Source organism: Bison bison, unplaced genomic scaffold (assembly GCF_000754665.1).
Source record: "Bison bison bison isolate TAMUID 2011002044 unplaced genomic scaffold, Bison_UMD1.0 scf7180017864456, whole genome shotgun sequence".
In the NCBI taxonomy this organism is placed as follows: Eukaryota; Metazoa; Chordata; class Mammalia; order Artiodactyla; family Bovidae; genus Bison; species Bison bison.
In genome coordinates, this window is record NW_011495018.1 from 28,539,853 (window position 1) to 28,558,982 (window position 19,130).

The 19,130-nt window shown below is 46.0% G+C and overlaps 3 protein-coding genes across 4 annotated transcripts in view; all 3 read left to right on the top strand.

The window, feature by feature from the left end:
- MGEA5 (meningioma expressed antigen 5 (hyaluronidase)) overlaps positions 1-10,966 on the top strand; it is a 29,033-nt gene extending 18,067 nt beyond the window's left edge. The window contains exons 11-16 of the mRNA XM_010859475.1: positions 2,859-2,944; positions 3,912-4,016; positions 4,857-4,942; positions 5,228-5,420; positions 7,323-7,482; positions 8,846-10,966. Coding sequence (XP_010857777.1) covers positions 2,859-2,944; positions 3,912-4,016; positions 4,857-4,942; positions 5,228-5,420; positions 7,323-7,482; positions 8,846-8,982 — 767 coding nt within the window. The 3' untranslated portion in view covers positions 8,983-10,966. The remainder of the gene's footprint in view (positions 1-2,858; positions 2,945-3,911; positions 4,017-4,856; positions 4,943-5,227; positions 5,421-7,322; positions 7,483-8,845) is intronic.
- Positions 10,967-12,106: 1,140 nt separating this feature from the next.
- NPM3 (nucleophosmin/nucleoplasmin 3) lies at positions 12,107-14,317 on the top strand. Of its 2 annotated transcripts, none has more exons than XM_010859476.1 (6): positions 12,107-12,243; positions 12,559-12,644; positions 12,851-12,970; positions 13,089-13,182; positions 13,766-13,887; positions 13,966-14,317. In XM_010859476.1, exons 1-5 carry the CDS (start codon positions 12,126-12,128, stop codon positions 13,876-13,878), a joined length of 531 nt encoding a protein of 176 aa, XP_010857778.1. In that variant the 5' UTR covers positions 12,107-12,125; the 3' UTR covers positions 13,879-13,887; positions 13,966-14,317. The 2 variants fall into 2 exon arrangements, with proteins under 2 accessions (XP_010857778.1, XP_010857779.1); XM_010859477.1 differs by having other exon boundaries at positions 12,126-12,191; positions 12,600-12,644.
- Positions 14,318-18,758: 4,441 nt separating this feature from the next.
- The window catches only part of FGF8 (fibroblast growth factor 8 (androgen-induced)), a 6,506-nt gene continuing 6,134 nt past the window's right edge, over positions 18,759-19,130 (top strand). The window contains exon 1 of the mRNA XM_010859605.1: positions 18,759-19,106. Within this exon, the coding sequence (XP_010857907.1) occupies positions 18,759-19,106 (348 nt within the window). The remainder of the gene's footprint in view (positions 19,107-19,130) is intronic.

Below are 19,130 nucleotides of genomic sequence, written 5' to 3' on the forward strand. Positions count from 1 at the left end.
TGGTATTATTTCATAGGACTTTTTCTTTATCTCTCTTACAAGTAATTGGTTTAGCAGGGGATAAAAATTGCAAACCCCTGAAAATGTTTCATTAAATGGAAGTTCTCCAACAGTGAATTTTTTTTTTTTTTTTTTAAGTTCTCAAGCTTGGTAAAAAGCACCAGCATGGCCAAGTTTCTCCAGGGAATCTCATTTCATTTCCAGGTTTTCAGTCCAGGTATAAGGAATATGTAATGGACTTACGCATAGTACACAGCAGGCAGCAAGGCTAACTGACACGTCAGCTTTCATAGTAGTCACAAACACTATGACGGGTTACATAGTCTTGGTTGTGAAATAGAAGTACGAAACACTGTGAGCTTACAGTTACTCAGGAGGGTAGCAAAGAGATTTCTCACTGTGTATATACTTTCAGATTCTTAAATATATAAAAAAGTTTTCCTTTGATACAACTAAAAATAGCAGCTAAAAATAGAGGCTGATTGTTAATATGAAAATAGAGGGAATTCCCTGGCTGTCCAGTGGTTAGCACTCCACACTTCCATTGCGAGAGGTATGGGTTCAATCCCTGGTTAGGGCACTTCCCGCAGGGCATGGGCAAAGATAAAAAATAAAATAAATAAATTGGGAGAAAAGGAATATAGAGAACTTTGGGTTCCTGTATATACCGCACAACAGGTAGAAGAGAGAATTGTGACCTCTTCCTGTTAAAAGGCTCCAGGATACCTCTTCTGTGTGATACTTGTCTGCTTTTAGGCTTAGGAAAAACCTCTCTATTGTTTGTTGGAAGGTGGCATTTGCCTTCCAGGGGATATATTAACCTTTAGAGGGATTGAAGTCTTAAATTTCCAACCTATAATTCAGATTATTGGGTTTGAGAAAGTGTTGCTTAAAACATTGGCTACTTAGCTTTCAATTCAAAAATTATTAAAAACTCTTGATTATATACAGTATTGTTGCTTTTTCCTCTCAGGCTTTTACCTCTGAACTGTGCAGTTCTAGGGGCAGCTTTCCCTAATTGTATATAGCTGTCATACAGTCTCAAGGTCAGAGATCTTAGAAGTTTTAACTAATCATCTTGGCATCCACATAGCTTCCACAACAGCTCACGACAAAATATTTTCATGGTTCTATAGTAATTTCAGGGAGTTACTGATTAGAACCCTTTGTTTTCCTCCAGTCTCCAGTCCAGCTGGCATTCAGTCCTTTAAAGAATGTGGCTATGCAGTACTTTTGATTACTAACGACTTCTATTATCTTCTTCCCCATTGTGTACAGATGGGAGAATCCTCAGCACAAGTTCTACTACTATTGGATGGACAGCGGCAGATGTTCACAGCGCGTCATGATTAATTAGTTTAAATTAAAAGGTTCTGTGAGGTAGCTCAGGTAGATTTAAGGGCAGTAGGCATGAACTGAAGTCACGTTTGCGCAGCGACTGAGGCATTAACCATGTTTTCATTTATACAGCTCTTCGTACATGCAACTTTTTATTGTAATAGTTGGAAGTGCTAGTTATGTTGTAGTCTCAAAGTGGGGGGTAGGGGAAATTGGCCGTTCCTTAAAGTTTAAGAGGTATAGTTTTTTTCCTGCAGTGTAAATTTACACTGAGCTATGGAATGGGGGCAGGTTCTCTTCATAACCAAAATTTTTACCCTATTTCATATTTATTTAACAAATACTACATTATATATATATATTTATTTAAGTACCCCTACCCCTGAGAAGTGACAACCCTGGATATAATCTCTTAATGGGTCTGAATTGTCAGCAAAAAAAATTGGTTTGCTTTGGGACTGTCTGACTAGCACACTATATATTGTACTGATGAGATTGTTAACTTGAACAGGAGGTAGAATGCTGTCTTCAGTTGGAAAAGAACTATATTGCGCTGCTTTATCTTGTCAGAAAACTAGGCAGGTGATTGTGATTTGGCCTCCAGAATATCTTTTAATTTTCTCTTATTACTAGCTTCCTTAATTGTCTATGGAAGGCAATTATAATTTGCTTTTAATTCTCTCTCATTATTAGCTTCCTTAATTGCCTGTGGAGTTGGTTAAGTGCTGACCTTAAATGCAGATTTTTGGACCTCAAAGCCTGCCACTCCATGTATGAGCTAAGTGCACCACAAAGATTATAGTGGTTGCTCAGAGGAGCCAGATACTGTCATACTTTTAAGAAAAGTATGTTTTAGTTCTGGACAAATTAGGAGCATCAGTTGGCTCTCTTTAGTTCTCAGAATCTGTCAGACTGGTATTGTTACCAGTTGAGCCAAGTCTGAATTTGGATTGTCCTTGTCAGAAAAAGTACTCACGGTTTTTCATTGTCAACTTACTGAGTAATTTCTTTTATTCTGCTGACCTTAGTTTTCTGACAAGATTAACCCCTTTTCTCCCATTTTTCCCTTCCCTGTACCCTTCCTCAAAATGTAAAATGTGACTTCAGACAAGTTTAATTCCTTGGGCTGTGATAATAAAATGTCATCAATTTCACTTTATTTCACTTTAAAGTTACTGTACTTTTGGTAGAGAGGAAGCAGCTGCCTTGATTTTTATATAGCTGTACCTAGGGAATATATAAACATGACTTAGACAAACTTGACACTTTCCTTCCAATAATTTAATAAAGGGTAGAACTCTTTCACTAGAACAGTGATTATTCATTAATCAGAGGAAGGAATGTCAGTATTGAAATTCCATTACAAGTTAAAAAAAATTATTATCACAGCCTTGTCCTGAAACCCTGGATTATTATTGTTAGAGAGCTGTTTCCACAGTGTTTGTTAGTTTGTTGGACATTTGAGACCCCAGGAAATCCCCTTTCTCGTAACGTTCTCCGCTTGGATCTGATCTCAACAGGGTGTCGTAGTCATTCTTCAGCACAGTTCTTAATTGGAGACCAAGAACCCTGGGCCTTTAGAGGTGGTCTAGCAGGAGAGTTCCAGGTATCAATATGAATTCACAACTGAATTGACGTTTTCTTTGTTTTATGAGAAACCTTATGTTGCGCATCAGATGGCTGGAAGGATTGGTCTGCCGAAGGCTTTCTAGTCCCAAATTCAATTTAGTTACATAGCTGGATTTTAAATCAAATTTTCCTCCTCTTTCGCAGTAATTTCTGAAGGAGATGCTGCCAATCCCCCCCGCGCCTGCGAAGCGCAGCGGCTCTAGGTATACACTTCACATTGTTTCTTTGCAGGTCGCACAGCATTTTAATCTGCGCCCGCAATGCACAATGCGCGCATGCTTGTCTGCCAGCGGAAACTCCATGAGCAAAAAGAATGAATAATTATGCAAGTGAATGGTGAAAGGGCTTTGGGGTATTTTCCCAATTATTTTATAAGTAAATTTTGTAGTTGAAAGAACAGTCCAGAAATGAAAATTTAAACAAAATGTGACTTTTTTGGTGTTGGAATTTTGTTCATGGACTTTTCAGGTGCTCTACTTTTCTCCCCCCAACAGGTGCTCTGCTGCGCACAGCAAACTGAAGCGCATTGCTTTGGGGATAAAGCGTCTCCTGGACAGATAACCCTCTTCAGACCAAACCTCTCCTCCTGACATTCTGTTCTGCCATCTTTTAGTAGAGAGATGGTCTATATAAGATTGGTTTAAAAAAATAGATTTGTCATAATTGGAATAGATTTTTTTTTTTTTTTTTTTTTACTGTAAATTTAAATCCCCAGTAGTATGCCACTAAAGCTATATAACTCAGTTTGGGTAATTTCGATTCAGAAGCATTCCCCTCCCTCAGCAAAGAGGTGTTTATGTTAGTATAGCGTAGTGCTCCCCTCTTCTTTAGGTCTGCCTGCAGTAGCCAGTTAATGTTAAGTTGGTAATCTGCAGTGCACACTCATTAAAAAAAGTGAATGTCTTCCCAGCACTAATCTGTTTCCCTTTTTTTTCTTCCTACAGCGTTTGCTGCCAATTGATGGGGCAAATGACCTCTTTTTTCAACCACCCCCACTGACTCCTACCTCCAAAGTTTATACTATCAGACCATATTTTCCTAAAGATGAGGTAACTGTCTACCTGCCAACTTGGAGTGTGGTTATGGTGAACACTTAATACTTTCTTTTGAACTCCCTGATTAAAAAAAATCATTTTTGTGTCTTAAAATACAAACTTTAGATGGAGAAAGTTAACTGAAACTTTAAACATGGGTAGTTTAAGGAAGAGCCTAAGGAGTTTAGACTCAACATCTTGTGCTTAGTTTTTTAGTTATTTATTTGTTTGGCTTCACTGGGTCTTACTTAGTTGTGGTATGTGGTATCTTTAGTTGCAGCGTGTGGGATCTAGTTCCCTGGCCAGGAATCAAGTCCAGGCCCCCCGCATTGGGAGGGTGATGTGTTAGCCACTGGACCACCAGGGAGGTCCTGTGCTTAGTTTTCATCAGATGAAATGTATTCAGAGTTGGAATCCTGAACAATATCTGTGTGATATGTTGTTCTAGCCTGATGTTCTCCAATACATTTTCTGCAGTTTGTAAAGTGCTTCCAGGCTGTTGATAATCAGCTACAGAAAAAGGCAAGCCTGCTTAAAGAAAATCACGTTTTAAATATTTTGGGTGTATAGAAAGCTGAGAGAGAGCCTCATAGTTTGCTGAATTTTGAATCCACTACTTAGTGCCTAAAACTATCCCCTGCAAGGCAGTTCTGTTTACTGCAACCGAGCTGTTTTCTACTGATTTTACAAATATGACTCAATAAATAAATATTTAACAAAGCAGAGGTGATGTTTATGACAAGTCAAACATTTTGTTATTCCCTCTTCTAGAAGTCCTTTATGACTTATGAGTCATACTGTCAGATTCTGTTGCCATTTTTCTTGATGTGTTGCTTAATTAGATTGTATTTTCAGGCTTCCGTGTACAAGATTTGCAGAGAAATGTATGACGATGGAGTTGGTTTACCTTTTCAAAGTCAGCCTGACCTTATTGGAGACAAGTATGTGATGCAGTGTTTGTTGGATTTGGGAGTAGACATTTCAAAGGCAGGATTCTCTGGTTGTGGGGAGATGAAGACTAGAAATACAGATACAGTTTTTTAGAAGTCCTACTTTAGTTGTAATAAAATCTGAGTTATTAATATGTATAAATTTCCAGTTTTTATTTATGTCAAATGTAGTTTCCACACATTGTCAATTGAGTGTATCGGGCTTTATTATATCACTGATTTCTGAAGTTTTACGTTAGTAACTTAACTCATTCTGGTTTCTTTTCTTCTGAGCAGGTTAGTAGGAGGGCTGCTTTCCCTTAGCCTGGATTACTGTTTTGTCCTAGAAGATGAAGATGGCATATGTGGTTATGCCCTGGGCACTGTAGATGTGACCCCCTTCATTAAAAAATGTAAAATTTCCTGGATTCCCTTCATGCAGGAGAAGTATACCAAACCAAATGGTGATAAAGAACTCTCTGAGGCTGAGGTAATACACAGATTTAGAATTAAACAATGGTAATTTTTTAAGAAAGTAAAGTACTTACTAAAGTAAAAAAGCAAGCAGATATATCTTAAAATCCCAGTGCTTTCTACAGAGAAGAATTCTTAGGGCTTATTCTTACTGGCATGGCATTTTCCACTGTTCGCAATATCTTTTGATTTGGAGCTGTTGTATTACTTTCTCAAGTGAAAGCACAGTGTTGACTTTGAAGGAACCTTCTTTTTTCCCTTTCTTTTTTGCAGCACCAAACTTGTATGTTATGGTTTCTTCTTTGGGTACTCAGGGCAAGTTTAGTAATTAAAAATCTCATTTGCGTGCTGATGAAGCTAACATACTCTCTCAGTAACGCATTTCACATGGTAATATGAGTGAAAGTCGCTTAGTCGACTCTTTGCGACCCGTGGACTATACAGTCCATGGAATTCTCCAGGCCAGAATACTGGAGTGGGTAGCCTTTCCCTTCTCCAGGGGATCTTTCCAACCCAGGGATCGAACCCAGGTCTCCTGCATTGCAGGCAGATTCTTTACCAGCTGAGCCACCAGGGAAACCCAAGAATACTGGCGTGAGTAGCCTATCCCTTCTCCAGGGGATCTTCCCGACCCAGGAATTGAAGTGGGGTCTCCTGCATTGCAGGCAGATTCTTTACAACTAAGCTATCAGGGAAGCCCTTACATGGTAATAGGAATGACAATAAAAAGTTTCTTCTGGAGGATAATCTTTACTTAAACTCAATAAATACTTTCAGAGAATATACTTGGACTTACATTTGTGACATTGTCTTTTTTCTTCTGTATTGCTCCTCCCCCTTTTCTGAAATTCTCTACCCCTCTTCCCCACACCAGTGTACTCAAATTCTATTACTATTTTTTACCTTTTGCCTCTAGCTAGATGGCAGTGTAATAAGAGGCTGGTTTGGAGTAGGCTCCTTTACTTAGAATTACATCAACATGACTGCAGCATGCTGGTGATTGAGCAGTTGATGTGTTGCTTTTCCATATCCAACGGTTCTCAGCCTAGGAACATATGAAGAATAACCAGTGTGTCTATTACAAACTTTTTTTGTAAAAATTGTAAAGTATACATAAAACTTAACATTTTAACCATATTCTAGGGTATAGTTCCGGAGAAGGCAATGGCACCCCACTCCAGTACTCTTGCCTGGAAAATCCCATGGACGGAGGAGCCTGGTGGGCTGTAGTCCAGGGGGTCACGAAGAGTCGGACACGACTGAGCGACTTCACTTTCACTTTTCACTTTCATGCATTGGAGAAGGAAATAGCAACCCACTCCAGCGTTCTTGCCTGGAGAATCCCAGGGACGGGGGAGCCTGGTGGGCTGCCGTCTATGGGGTCGCGCAGAGTTGGACACGACTGAAGTGACTTAGCAGCAGCAGCAGCAGGGTATAGTTCGGTCGTGTTAAGTACATTCACATTTTTGTGCAAGCAGTACAAACTTTAAAAACATTGTTTTATTTTGAATTATTTAGTTTTTATTTTGAATAATTTTAGATGTACAGAAGTTACAAAGATAATAGAGTTTAGATATACCCTTCACCCACTTTCTACATTTGTCCTTGTCTAAGAAACCAACTTTGGTGCATTATTGTAAACTCTTCACCTTACTTACAGTTTTTCCATTAATGTCCTTAATCTGTTCAGGATCCAATCCAATATACTACATTACGTTTAAACAAACTTAAAAAAAATGAGAACATGTCAGCCAGAATTATAAGCTAATTGATTTTGCATGTGGTAATTTTCCCATTACCAGAAGAGTTATTATTGAATACTGCTTTCCTTTTCCTGTTTCTAAGTTCTGTAGTTGGGATATGTAGATTCATAATAAGTAGCTACTGAAAGTCAAGAGATTCATCCTAATTTTTACAGAAAATAATGTTGAGTTTCCATGAAGAGCAGGAAGTACTGCCAGAAACTTTCCTTGCCAATTTCCCTTCTCTGATAAAGATGGATATTCACAAAAAAGTAACTGATCCAAGTGTAGCCAAAAGCATGATGGCTTGCCTTCTCTCTTCACTGAAAGCCAATGGTGAGTAGATATTGTGGAGTTGCTGGTATTTGGGCTAGGTGAGGGCAGGACTCTTATTTTAGGATAAAAAAAGAAGTAAATTTACACTCCTTTCTCCACCGCTGAACGGTTTTGCTTCTGAATTAGTGCTGCAAGAAATGCATGTGTATTAACCATTGAAAAATGCTGCTCTTTTATACTATGAATGCTTGTATTAAGCCCCTATTAAATGAGAAGTGAACACATGAATTTATGTTTATTTTGCCAGGAGATTTATAAATGATAGTTGAAAATTAAATGAACCTTGGGAAGACTTCATTTAGGAATGCAGAATTGCTGATACTTTGTCTTCTTTGAGTTTGTTTCTTAAATCTTCAAAAATACTTTGCCATACATTCAGTTCAGTCCACTTTGTCCAGCTCTTTGCAACCCCATGGACTGCAGCACGCCAGGCTTCCCTGTCCATTACCAACTCTTGGGGCTTGGTCAAATTGATGTCCATCGAATCCAACAACAACCTTTAAAAACTTCTTAGCCTTTGGGCAAGACAAAAATGAACATACAGAAGCTGAGCACTAATTAGAGAATTGTTGATGAATGAGAATGCACTTTGTTGCATCTTTGTATCATTTGATTCAATGGTGTCCCCTTTGTGGGATAATTGAAACAACTCTGAGGAAAGTGTAATTCTTAGAAGTGTTGTGCTTGGAACTGAATGGTACAGGTGTGAGGTGTGTCTTAATATAAAAACACATTCTGGTTGTGTTGACTTGTGACATAGGTTGGAGTAGGCTCTGCTCTGTGGGTCCTTCAAAGGTACTTTGTATGTGTGTGTATGTATAGTATTTATATATTCATCTATACATATTATAATTATACGTTCAGCAAACCTACTGTTTGCCTTGAGGTTTGTTCCATCCAAGGCTGGTGCCAGGCCCAACCCTACTTAGCTTCTAAGACAGGATTGGGCAAGTTCAGGGTGGTATGGCTGTAGACACTTAGGGTTTTGGACAACTTCTTTGCTAAAATATACTCTTTCTGAGGAAGAGTTTTACTTGCTGTTCAAAAAAAAATTTTTTTGACGTATATTTGACAAGGATTATCTGTATTTAAAGTGTACAATTTGATGCCTTGAAATACATTGTGAAATCACCATATTCAAGCCAGTTAACATACCCATTACTTTAAGATAGTTATCATTGCAATATTGATGAATTTTAATATCCATTGACTTTATATAAATTTTAAAAATTATGTGAGATTTAGGGACTGGTATAAATAATCTACTATGATCTATTTGAAATATGTAAAAATTAATCACAAGGTCATAATTCTACTAATTCAGTAACGTTTATATTGTGAATGTTTTGGTTTTTTCCCCTAGGGTCCCGAGGGGCTTTTTGTGAAGTGAGACCTGATGATAAAAGAATTTTGGAATTTTACAGCAAGTTGGGCTGCTTTGAAATTGCAAAAATGGAAGGATTTCCAAAGGATGTGGTTATTCTTGGTCGGAGCCTGTGACATTTGTCGGCACTAAGAACTGTCGGAAAGTCTTAACTTCACCTGGTGGGTGGTGGTTGGGGTCTTCATCCAGCTCAGCCTCTGGAGCGGCAATGAATCAGCCAATTCAGATTGGAAACAAAGAGGACTGTGTAAAACTCACTCACTCATACTTAGAGACTACTTACTCACTGGTTGGAAGAAGATGATACTGCTGCGAATCCTGTAGGAAAGAGATTTGGGCCTCCTTGTTGGGTTTTGTGTTCGGTGCCAGGACCTCTTACACGGGCTTACAGGGAGGGGTCTTCAATAAATGTAGTCAGCACTGTTTTCTGCATCCAGTGTGGTCGCATTTCTCACCTAAGAGCAATCAATCATTGTCATCCTCCTTGGCTTATTGACTGAAATGCATCTCATGCTTTAGAGACGTGGCAAAGATGAGAAGGATTTGGGTTCAGAGGCCTCAGGGTGGAGAGTCCAAGTGGATGGTTATGGCAGTAGTTTAAGCTGAGGAAAGGATCTCAGTTTGGGCGGTTTTTCTGCTTTTTGTAAAGCTTTGGCCAGTTGTCTCCTAGTGACCATTGGTTCAGGCAAGTTGTGATTTGTAGGGACAGATGTGCAGTTGTTTGTGGCAAAAGCCTAAAAATGACAAACTTGTAAAAAAAAATTTTGTATATAAACTAGCTGTAACCTGACTATCCTTTGTTTTTGTAATTTTCCTTTGAAAATGAAAGGGTGCGGTTCAGGATGGCACTGTGAATAATTAATGTAAATCAGTGGGTTTTCTTTACTTTTGTCTTTGGTTTGGTTTTGTTTTCAAAAGAAGTTATTATTTTCAAAGTGCCTCCCACCTAGAGCTAGGCCATGACCACTTTGGGTACAAGAGCCTAACTTCATAGGATTCACAGTCTGTTGCAAAGTGCAGTCATTTCTGGAAATTAACCTGAGTGCAGGTCAGCATGTGAAATGTTAATTTTGACATCTGGCAACTAGGGTTTGGGGACTGATTGATCCCATTTGCCCACAGGTCAGTTGTCCTTTAATTTCAAGACGTTACTACTGGTTTTATTAAATCAGTCTTTAGTTCTTGCATGTTTGTATCTAATTTTTAAAAGAATGAGTACACTTTAACCAGTGACTTATGGTTACCCTTTTCTCTTTCCTTTAACCGCAGGTTCTGAAAGCTTCAAGTATTTTAATTTAGATTTGGTGTTTTAAGGGTTCTGAGCAAATGCTCTTGGCATTGAATTTTGCTCTGCAGGATTCATTTTCTTTTTTATCATGGCTTGCTGGCTTCTCTGTAACTGTTTAGTTACCTTGCTTCCCAGCAGTTTTGTATCAGCAGTTTAAGTTTGGGCTAAGAGGGAAGAAGGTCAAGAAGAAAATTTAAAACGTTTTCTTTCATAGATTTCCATCAGTGTGGGCTTTGAAAAAAGTCTTTTAAGGGATTGTACCTCCTGACTTTGAACCAAAGCCTGTGAGTGTGCACTGAACAGGTGAGACGAATGATGGAGGATTACATTCGGGGTTAGAAGCCTGCAGCTGGCAGCGGGATATGGAAGGTGCGTTGTGCAACTGGAACCAAGTTTGCATTTTCAGAGGCTGAGATGAAGGGAGGGTCTCTACTGGCTTAATGTCACTTGGTTTTTCTCTTTTAAGTGCATTTTGTACACTAGTGGACAGTTCTAGCATTTTATCTGGTGGATTCCATGGTCATCCTCCAGTGGAATCAGGATTTTCAGCAAGTTTGCTTGCAGCTTTATCTTTGCTTTTAATAATCAGTTTGGCTGGTGTTCTGGTCACAGAGCTAACTATGAAACAGAAGTCCAGGCCTCTAGGATCATAAAATGCTGTGCTGTCTGTCTTCTAATGGTTATGGCTATTTATTATGGTTGGGGTGATATTTCATTGATTGTTTAGATCACAGCTCAGTTCCTGTAGAAAACGAACTGTAAAACTATCTGAAGACCATACAAGAGGCAAAATAAAACTTGAAGTGAATGTGTGTGGTTGTGTACTGTGTAAACCTCCTCCTTGTTTCTGCCTCCTGCCTTTTTTCTCCCACTCTTGCATTCCCAAGCAAGTATTCCTCCTCTCCAAAGTTGTTTGAACTTAGGGACTGGGTCTTAAAGGCAGTTTTCTCCCACTTCTATCTCTAGTAAATGATTGCCTTCCATATTTTCCTCAAGGCAAGGCAAGATAAAAATAGACTCGTTTTGGCCAGGACACCTTCTTGACATAACCTGGGGGTAAATGAAGGCAGCTAGTTGGAGTGAGTTCATGCCACCTAATAGAATAAGGAAAATTGCCTTATTCTTTGGTCAAAAGGTGAAATTTGAAGGCAGATCGCGGATTATGAGATGGGACTCTAAGGCGTCGGTGTTAGGCTGGACTAGCCTGTCTCTTGACAGGAGCAGCAAATTAGCTCCACACTATAGCTGTCTCCTCTGCTAGCAAGTGCCATCATCTGAAGTTCAGTGTAGGTATACAACCATGTGGATAGTGAGCCGCCGGGTCATTAGAGCAGAAGCATATCCGGGAGTGGACAGAGTGGTTTGGGTACTAAGTAACAGGAGCTCAAAGTCTGTCTTCATGCTCCGTTTCTTTGGAGGGACGGTATATCTGAGTGTATTCGCTTTTTTAAGAAAAACGATGCACATTATCTCGCCTTTGCTGGGAGAATTGGGAAGGTTGCATTTTCATGTATTTAATGAAAGCTTAACCTGGGGTGGGTGAGAGGATCACGTGGAGTACAGAACTAGAGGAAATGGAGGCAGGAGCCACCCTCAGAAAGTCTTGGTTCTTGAAGTGAGCAAAGACGTTAACATTAACGCCAAGCTGATGCTTTGCACTCTGCAAAGATGTGCAAAGCAGACGCGACATAATGCGAGACTGCTTGAGATGGTTGGATGGCATCACCGACGCGATGGAGAGGAGTTTGAGTAGGCTCCGGGAGTTGGTGATGGACAGGGAAGCCTGGCTTGCTGCAGTCCGAGGGGACGCGAAGAGTCAGACACGACTGAACTGAATTGAAGGAGATAAGGCAATTAAGCCCTGGACCCAGGGTGCCTCGCCAGCGTCTCCTTTAATAGGCGGGGCCGGAGCCGCTGCGAGTCTCAGGCTTTGTACGTGTCGGAGGCGGAGCCGCAGAAGGTCCTAGCAACATGGCAGGTGGCGCAGCGGCCGCCTTGACGTTTTTGGATCAGGAGAGCCGAGTCCGAGCTGGGGGGGTAGGCAGTCTGCAAGTCCCGGCCCCGGTCACTATGGACAGTTTCTTTTTCGGTATTGAGGAAAGGAGAGGCTGAGGGTGGTGCTGGGGCAGAAGCAGGGCTGAGGAACGGGAATGCAGACATGTGCACGACGTGGGTGGGGGCGGAGGAGGGCCTCGCACGCGGCAGCCGGAGCCGGAGAGGAAAGCCAGGCCTCTGCCCTAGTTGTACGGGGTGGGCCCGGGCCAACCGCTCCAGTTGTTCCTGACACGTGGGCGTGTGAATGGCCCGTTAGTCCATGGCTGCAGGTGAACGGGATTTGGTGAAATGCACCGCCCCCCACCCCCACCCCCAACACTGACGCACACTCACAGTTAACCTCTTCCAGGCTGTGAGCTCTCAGGCCACACTCGCTCTTTCACCTTCAAGGTAGAAGAAGAGGATGACGCGGAGCATGTGCTGGCTTTGACCATGGTAAGGGGCGGGGTAGGGGGAGTGCCTGTGTATCCTCCTTCGCCGCTCTACTGGGAGTCATCTACTCTGCTTAATCCCCACATGGGGGCTCCCCTGGCCAGGCGATCCAGGGACCTCGGAGGCTGGGCAGGTTGTAGGGCAGATGCTTCCACTTGCGGTGTCCACCCTTACTGGGCGAGACTCCGAGGCCCTGTGTACCTTCCCAGCTCTGCCTCACCGAGGGGGCCAAAGATGAGTGTAATGTGGTAGAAGTCGTGGCACGGAACCATGACCACCAGGAGATCGCAGTCCCTGTGGCCAACCTCAAGTTGTCCTGCCAACCCATGGTGAGTTCCCTGGCCATACCTTGGGAGGCTGGGAAGTAGGAATTGAGGACTTCAGGACTTCTCGCAAGGTGGGGTGGACTGGGAGTGGGCTAGGCTTTCATCCTTGTCTTCCTCCCAGCTCAGTTTGGATGACTTCCAGCTCCAGCCACCTGTAACCTTCCGCCTGAAGTCAGGTTCTGGCCCTGTGCGCATCACTGGGCGGCACCAGATTGGTGAGAATTTTCTCCTTTGCTTCCAGTAGACTCTCCATCTGGACTCCTACCCCACCCCAGCCATATCTCCCAGTGCAGTTCCCATACAGACCCTGGATGCAGTGCCCTCCACTTTACTACTCTAGCTGTTCTTCACGGAACCTACCCCAGCTTATCCAGCTCCACTAGTGTGGACTCCTTTGAAAGTGAAAGTGAAAGTCACTCAGTCCTGTCCGACTCTTTGTGACCCCACGGACTGTAGCCCACCAGACTCCTCTGTCCATGGAATTCTTCAGGCAGGAATACTGGAGTGGCTTGCCATTTCCTTTTCCAGGGGATCTTCCCAACCCAGGGATCAAACCCAGGTCTCCAGCATTGCAGACAGACTCTTTACTGACTGAGCCACCAGGGAAGCCCTTTGACTCTTTGTTATCTAGTTTAGTATATGAAGTTTTTCCCACCTAGGCCATAAGCTTTGGGAGGTCAGAGTCCCTGCAAGCCTAGAGCCACAGGGCATTAATAAATGACATGTATGAAGTATGTATGAAGTATGAAGGGGGTGTGGCTTTAACTCCTCTTCCTCCCTTGACTGCTTGTGTACCAGTTACTATAAGCAATGATCTTTCTGAGGAAGAGAGCGAAGAAGACGGGAGTGAGGAGGAGGAAGCTGAGTTGTGTCCTGTCCTTCCTGCCAAGAAGCTGGGGCGCAGGCTCTAACCCTCCCTGGTGAGTTGGAGGGACCTGGGAGGGAACACAAGGAACATGTTTGGACCTCGATGCTGACCCGTGATTTGCTCTCTTCAGGTCAGCTAGCTGCCTGCCACATACACCAGGTTCCTGGACAAGTTTCAAGAACTTTGTATCTTCTCCACTGAAGAGGGTTGGGGCGGGGTGGGGGTGGGGGGTCTTGGTCTGGTGCAAGGAGAACGGGGGTCCCATTCTCCAAAGGACCCTGGTGTTCTAATCCTGTACCTCACCCCAAGCTTCCCTTTTCTCCAGGAGTGGGAGGAACTCTGAACTTCTATCCTGACCTTCTCTCCCCACTTGCCTATGAGGTTGGAGGTCAGCATCTGAAGCTCAGGACTACACATTTTTAATGTTTTTTACATTTTTGGATAAAGATTGAAATAAAATGTGGATGAGGGTTTTTTTGCAACTCATTTGTGTGGCTTCTTTCCCTCCTGGGGTGGCATTCCCCTAGGGACCACCAGGTGGCACTGTGGCAGCACAGAGGGTGGCCCTGGACCTGGGGAAGGGTGAGGAAATGTGGGATCCTGCTACTCCCAGAGCGCTGTGACTGGCCCAGCTCTGGGCCCCAGCTGCCTTCCTAGATGAGGACCTCCCAACACCAAGCCCCTTCCCAGTCCCTTGGTGGGGGAGGGCCATCCCAGGAGGTTATCAGCATCTAAACAAGGGGTCTGGGCCTCTGTCACCACTCAGGCTGATGGGCAGGGGGGCAGATAAGGGGGCTTAAGCAGCCTGAGGAATGTGCATCCCTGGCCCCATGAAGGGGGCTCAGGCCCCAAGAGGACCTGTGAGGGGTAAGGTAGAGGCCAATCTTTGCTCCTCCTACCAGTCATGCAGGCCATCTCTGAGCCAGCCTGGACCCTTAGAAACCTGATTCCAGGGGCCAGATGGAGGGGGCTGGCCAGATTGGGTGACAGGGAAACCAGAATCCGGGTGGCCTGGCATATGGGGGCAGAGAGGAGCCCCTGGGATTCAGCCTCCTGGGCTAAAGGGTTCCAGCCCCCTAGCCCTCCACCTGGTCTGGGGGTGGGGGGCGGACCATTCTCTGGTGCCTGAAATCAGGTGGTTCTGGGGATTGGCTGCTGCTGTACCAGGAAGAGAAAGGGATGTACCTAGTGTGAGCATGAGTGTGTATATGACCAAGTCTGAGGTCAGTAGTTCAGCAGCTGTGTTGATGGGGCAGGGGGTCTCAGTGCCCTACAAACAAACAAACAAAAGGTTACCTCCTGAGACAGCCTGGGGCCAGACATGCTGAGGAGGGACACAGAAGAGTGCCTGGTGGGGCCAGGCCCACTCCCTCCCACATTGGCTTCTGGGCAAATGAGTGAACAAGTGGGAGGGGTCCCTGGATAACCAGAAGAGGTTGGCATTGGAGCAGGTGTTTGGAAAGAGTGTTTCCACAACACAGAAAAGCACTCCCTTTTCAACACATCTCCGAAGGAGGTGCCCTTCTCCCTATGGTGAGGAGCAAACAGGTCCAGGGTTTAACCTCCCCTAGTTGAGGATAAAGGAAGATGATCCCTCTCTGCGTCGCAGTGATCAGGGTCGCAGGCCTCTCTCTTTGCTGCAGGACTTTCCTGAAGTGCTTCCACCAAGAACACTGGGATGGCGAGGGCAGCCAGGATGGGACCATTCACCAACCGCAGGCAAGGGGTCAGGAGACAGAGGAGAAGGTGGAGTTGGCGCCCTCTGGTGGGCGAGGTTGAAACCGCTTGTGGCTGTGCAGCTTCCCACGCCGCCTCTGTAGCGGCTCAAGGCCGGCGCCGCGGTGCAGGGGCCTACATGCCCCGCCAGCGGTCTGCGCGACTAAGGCAGACTTCATTCGTTGGTTCGTTCATTCATTCACTGGAAGGGTTCCTGTTAGAACCCTTCCCTTCCTCCTCTCGTCTATCGCCTCCAAAGTCCTCGGCACGTGTTCGGTTGAAGGCACGGTAGTCTGGCTGAGTGTAGGGAAAAGTTGGGGAATCCTTCCCAGCCGACACTTCTACCCCCCGCAAGTAGCCCCGCCCCAATATTTACCCTCCTCGACGCCGCTGATCGCTCATTGTGAGCCCTTCTAGTTTCTTGGCGGGTCTTCCCGCGGCCCTGGCCGGCGCCAAGCGCGCTCCTACCCGCGGTGGGGGCCCAATCCACATCCGCCTAGTCCCGGAGTTTCTCGACCCGACAGGGCGCCCACGGACTGAGCCGGGAATTGTTTTTTCTCCCTCCCCTCCCTCGTCTCTCCTCGATCCCCCTTTCTGCCCTCTCAGCGCACAGTAGGAGCGTTGCCCATTCATTTCGGTCTCTGAGCCCTGAGGGCTTACGCCGGGGTTTGCAGACTGCTGGAGGAGGGGCAAGACTGTATTTGGGGGGCGAAGGGGGACGACCAGACGGGGCCTAAAGTGCTTAACACAGTCTCTGCGATTTACATTTGAACAGTCGGCGGAGGGTCTGCGGCGCTTTGAACGCCTGGCGCAGGCTGCGCGTGTTGGAGCACAGGCGGCCCCCGCCGGTTGGTGTGGATTTGAGGGGCCCAGGGTGGGCCAGGGGCGGTGGGAGGGGGCGACCGATGCGTTTGGAAAGAGGCTGAGCGTGTGTGTTTGGGCCCTTGCAACGGTGTATTTGCAGAGAGGGGCTATTTGTGTTGGCGAGAGGTGTGTGTTTGTGTTTGCAGGAGGCGAGTGACTCTGTGTGTGTGTATTTGTGTTTGAGGAGTGTGGGGACGGCCGGGAAAGGTGGCCGGGCTGTCACTCAGCGATCAGGTTGACAGGCGCTCCCTCATCAGGGCCAGGGAGCTCTGATTGCAGATTCGAGGAAACAAAATAGCAATTGTAATTACGGGGCTTTGATAAGATAAAGGAAGGAGCAAGCCGGCCGGGAGGCGAGTAAGAGCAAGGGAGGAGAGAACGGCCTGCTGGGGCCCCGATGGAGTATTTACATCTGTCATTCACGGGGGTGTGTCCTCGCAGTACCCGGCGCCTGATGCGGGGGTGTCCCTATTGACACCCCCTCCCCCATCTAGGGACAGGGACTTTTGGGGATATGAGAAGAATCTCCTCAAATGGACGAAGACCCAGTTGGGGGAAGTTCTCAAAATGTAGAGGAATTCTGGTCTGTATAGGCCCCCGGGGTAGAGGTTAGGGTGTGGGACTCAAACCCTGATTGATGGTCCACACGTTTAGGCCGGGGATGGCCCATCTCTGGGGGAGAGTGAAGAGGGTGGATTAAGATCATTGAGGTTCAGCCCAGCATCTTCAGAACCTTTTGGGGGCTCCAAACCAGGGTTGAACTCTGGTCTGAGCCAGGTGCTATAGTCTCCACCCCCCACTCTGGGGAAAGGCAGGTGCCCAGAGTGACTCAGGTTGTGACTCCAGGACTACACACGCTAAGGATGGGCTGGATGATGCCCTGACCCCTGCTTGGGTCCTGCTCCTTGCTGTTCTCATCAGACTGTTTTCAGAGGGCTGGTCCCTGGTGAGAAGACCCTTTTCATCTGCTGCCTCTCATCTCTCCACTTATTTATTAATGCATACAAATAATAAACATATTCAAGGGCCTCCTATGTGCAGGGCATGAGGTTAAGATGGTGAATATTTTGCCTGCTTGAATTAGTGTACCTGGGGATGTAGACACCCAACAACTTCTAAGACAGAGGAGCTCAAATGAAGGAGAAATGCTGGTCTAGGCAGTGGGTACTGGAGCCCACTTCACTTGTCTTCCCCCAGTGCCCACCTCCCAGTGGGGTTGAGAGGAGATGGTGCAGACAGCCTTTAGCAAATACAAGTGCTCAATAAATGGTGGTGCTTATGATTCTTATCTGTTGGGAGGGTGGTGAAGGCAAGGCCCCGCCTGCACTGAGGTCTAAATGCTCAGTCAGTTTCCCCATTATTCATTCATTAAATACAGAATTGCAGAACCCTGCCCTGCTCTCCTGAGCTAGTAAGATGTGGTCCTTGCCTGGAGGTCTGGGTGGGAAAGAGCCACTTGAGGGAACAGACTCAAGTGGGTAACAGGTGAGCTCAGGGAGTCTGCTTCTCTGGGGAGGGATGAGATCTTGGGACAAGTCTCCTGATTCTGTTTCCCCGTCTAGACCTTGCTCAGTATTAGCACTATGGCTGGGAGTGGGAAAGGCAGGCCACAGAGAAAGGGGAAGAACTTGGCTGTGCTGCCTCTGGTCTCTTGGTTTCCTGAGGCCATCCCAGCCCCTCCAGCCCAATCCCCAAGGACATGGGGGCTGGCAGTAGGGCAGGGGAGGTCTTGGGCAAGGGCAGCAGCTGGGCAAAGCATCAGTGGCTCCACCTGCTCCCCAGAATTTTCTGTCTCAGGGCATCTCTGCCCACCCAAGCTGCTCTCAAAGAAGCACCACGCCTCGCGGGTTCCTGAAGCCCCTGGAGGAAGCAATGGGCGGCTGGGAAAGGCTTAGACAACTCACTACCTTCTTTGATACTTTCCCCTCCCCCAGGGTTGACAAATCACCAGTCCAAGTTTACCACACAGTAGGTGTGTAAGTACCTGTTCATTGCACAAATAGTGGGACTCTGAGCGAAAAAGACTAGGCAACCTGGATCTAAGTCTCTTTCCCAGGAAAAGCAGCTGAGGTTATTTTGCGCCCACTGCCTGCTGCTTTGGGGAGAGCATGGTGGTGGCAGTGACTGGGGTTTTCCGTATGGGTGGGCTCTCTCCTTTTTGGGTGGTGTGGTCAGGCTTCAGTCTAGCGTGTTGGGGGCGGGAGGTCGGGGGGCGGACAGGAGCAGGGGTGATGGTGATAATGAGAGCAGGAAGCAGGAAAGGAGATGTTCCTCGATCTCAGGGCCTTCTTGGTGACTGAGCGATGCAGGAGAGACCGGCAAGGCAGGGTACTCAGCAGAAAGATGGGGGTGGTTGTCGGCTCCAGGTCGCACAGGCACGCACTGCCAGAGGAAAGCGCACAACCGTTCACCCCAGAGTTAGAGGCTACTTGCAGGCGGCAGCCCCAGACAGACAAAGCACACAGTAGGTGGCTCAGAGAACCGCTGTCTAGCTTGAGGCTTAAGCGGACCGGGTCCCACGGTGGAGACCGGGCGCCTTCCCACTCGGGCGCCCGGGGGGTCCAGGAAGCCCCAGCAGAGGGTCTCGGGACTCCACGGGGTGGGCGGCCCGATGGGCCCCCATCCCCGCGTGCCTGGACCCCAAGAACGCGCAAGGAGACAAGTCCGGGATGCGGAGAGGCGCCCAGACGGGCCGCCCCCGCCCCTTGCAGCGGG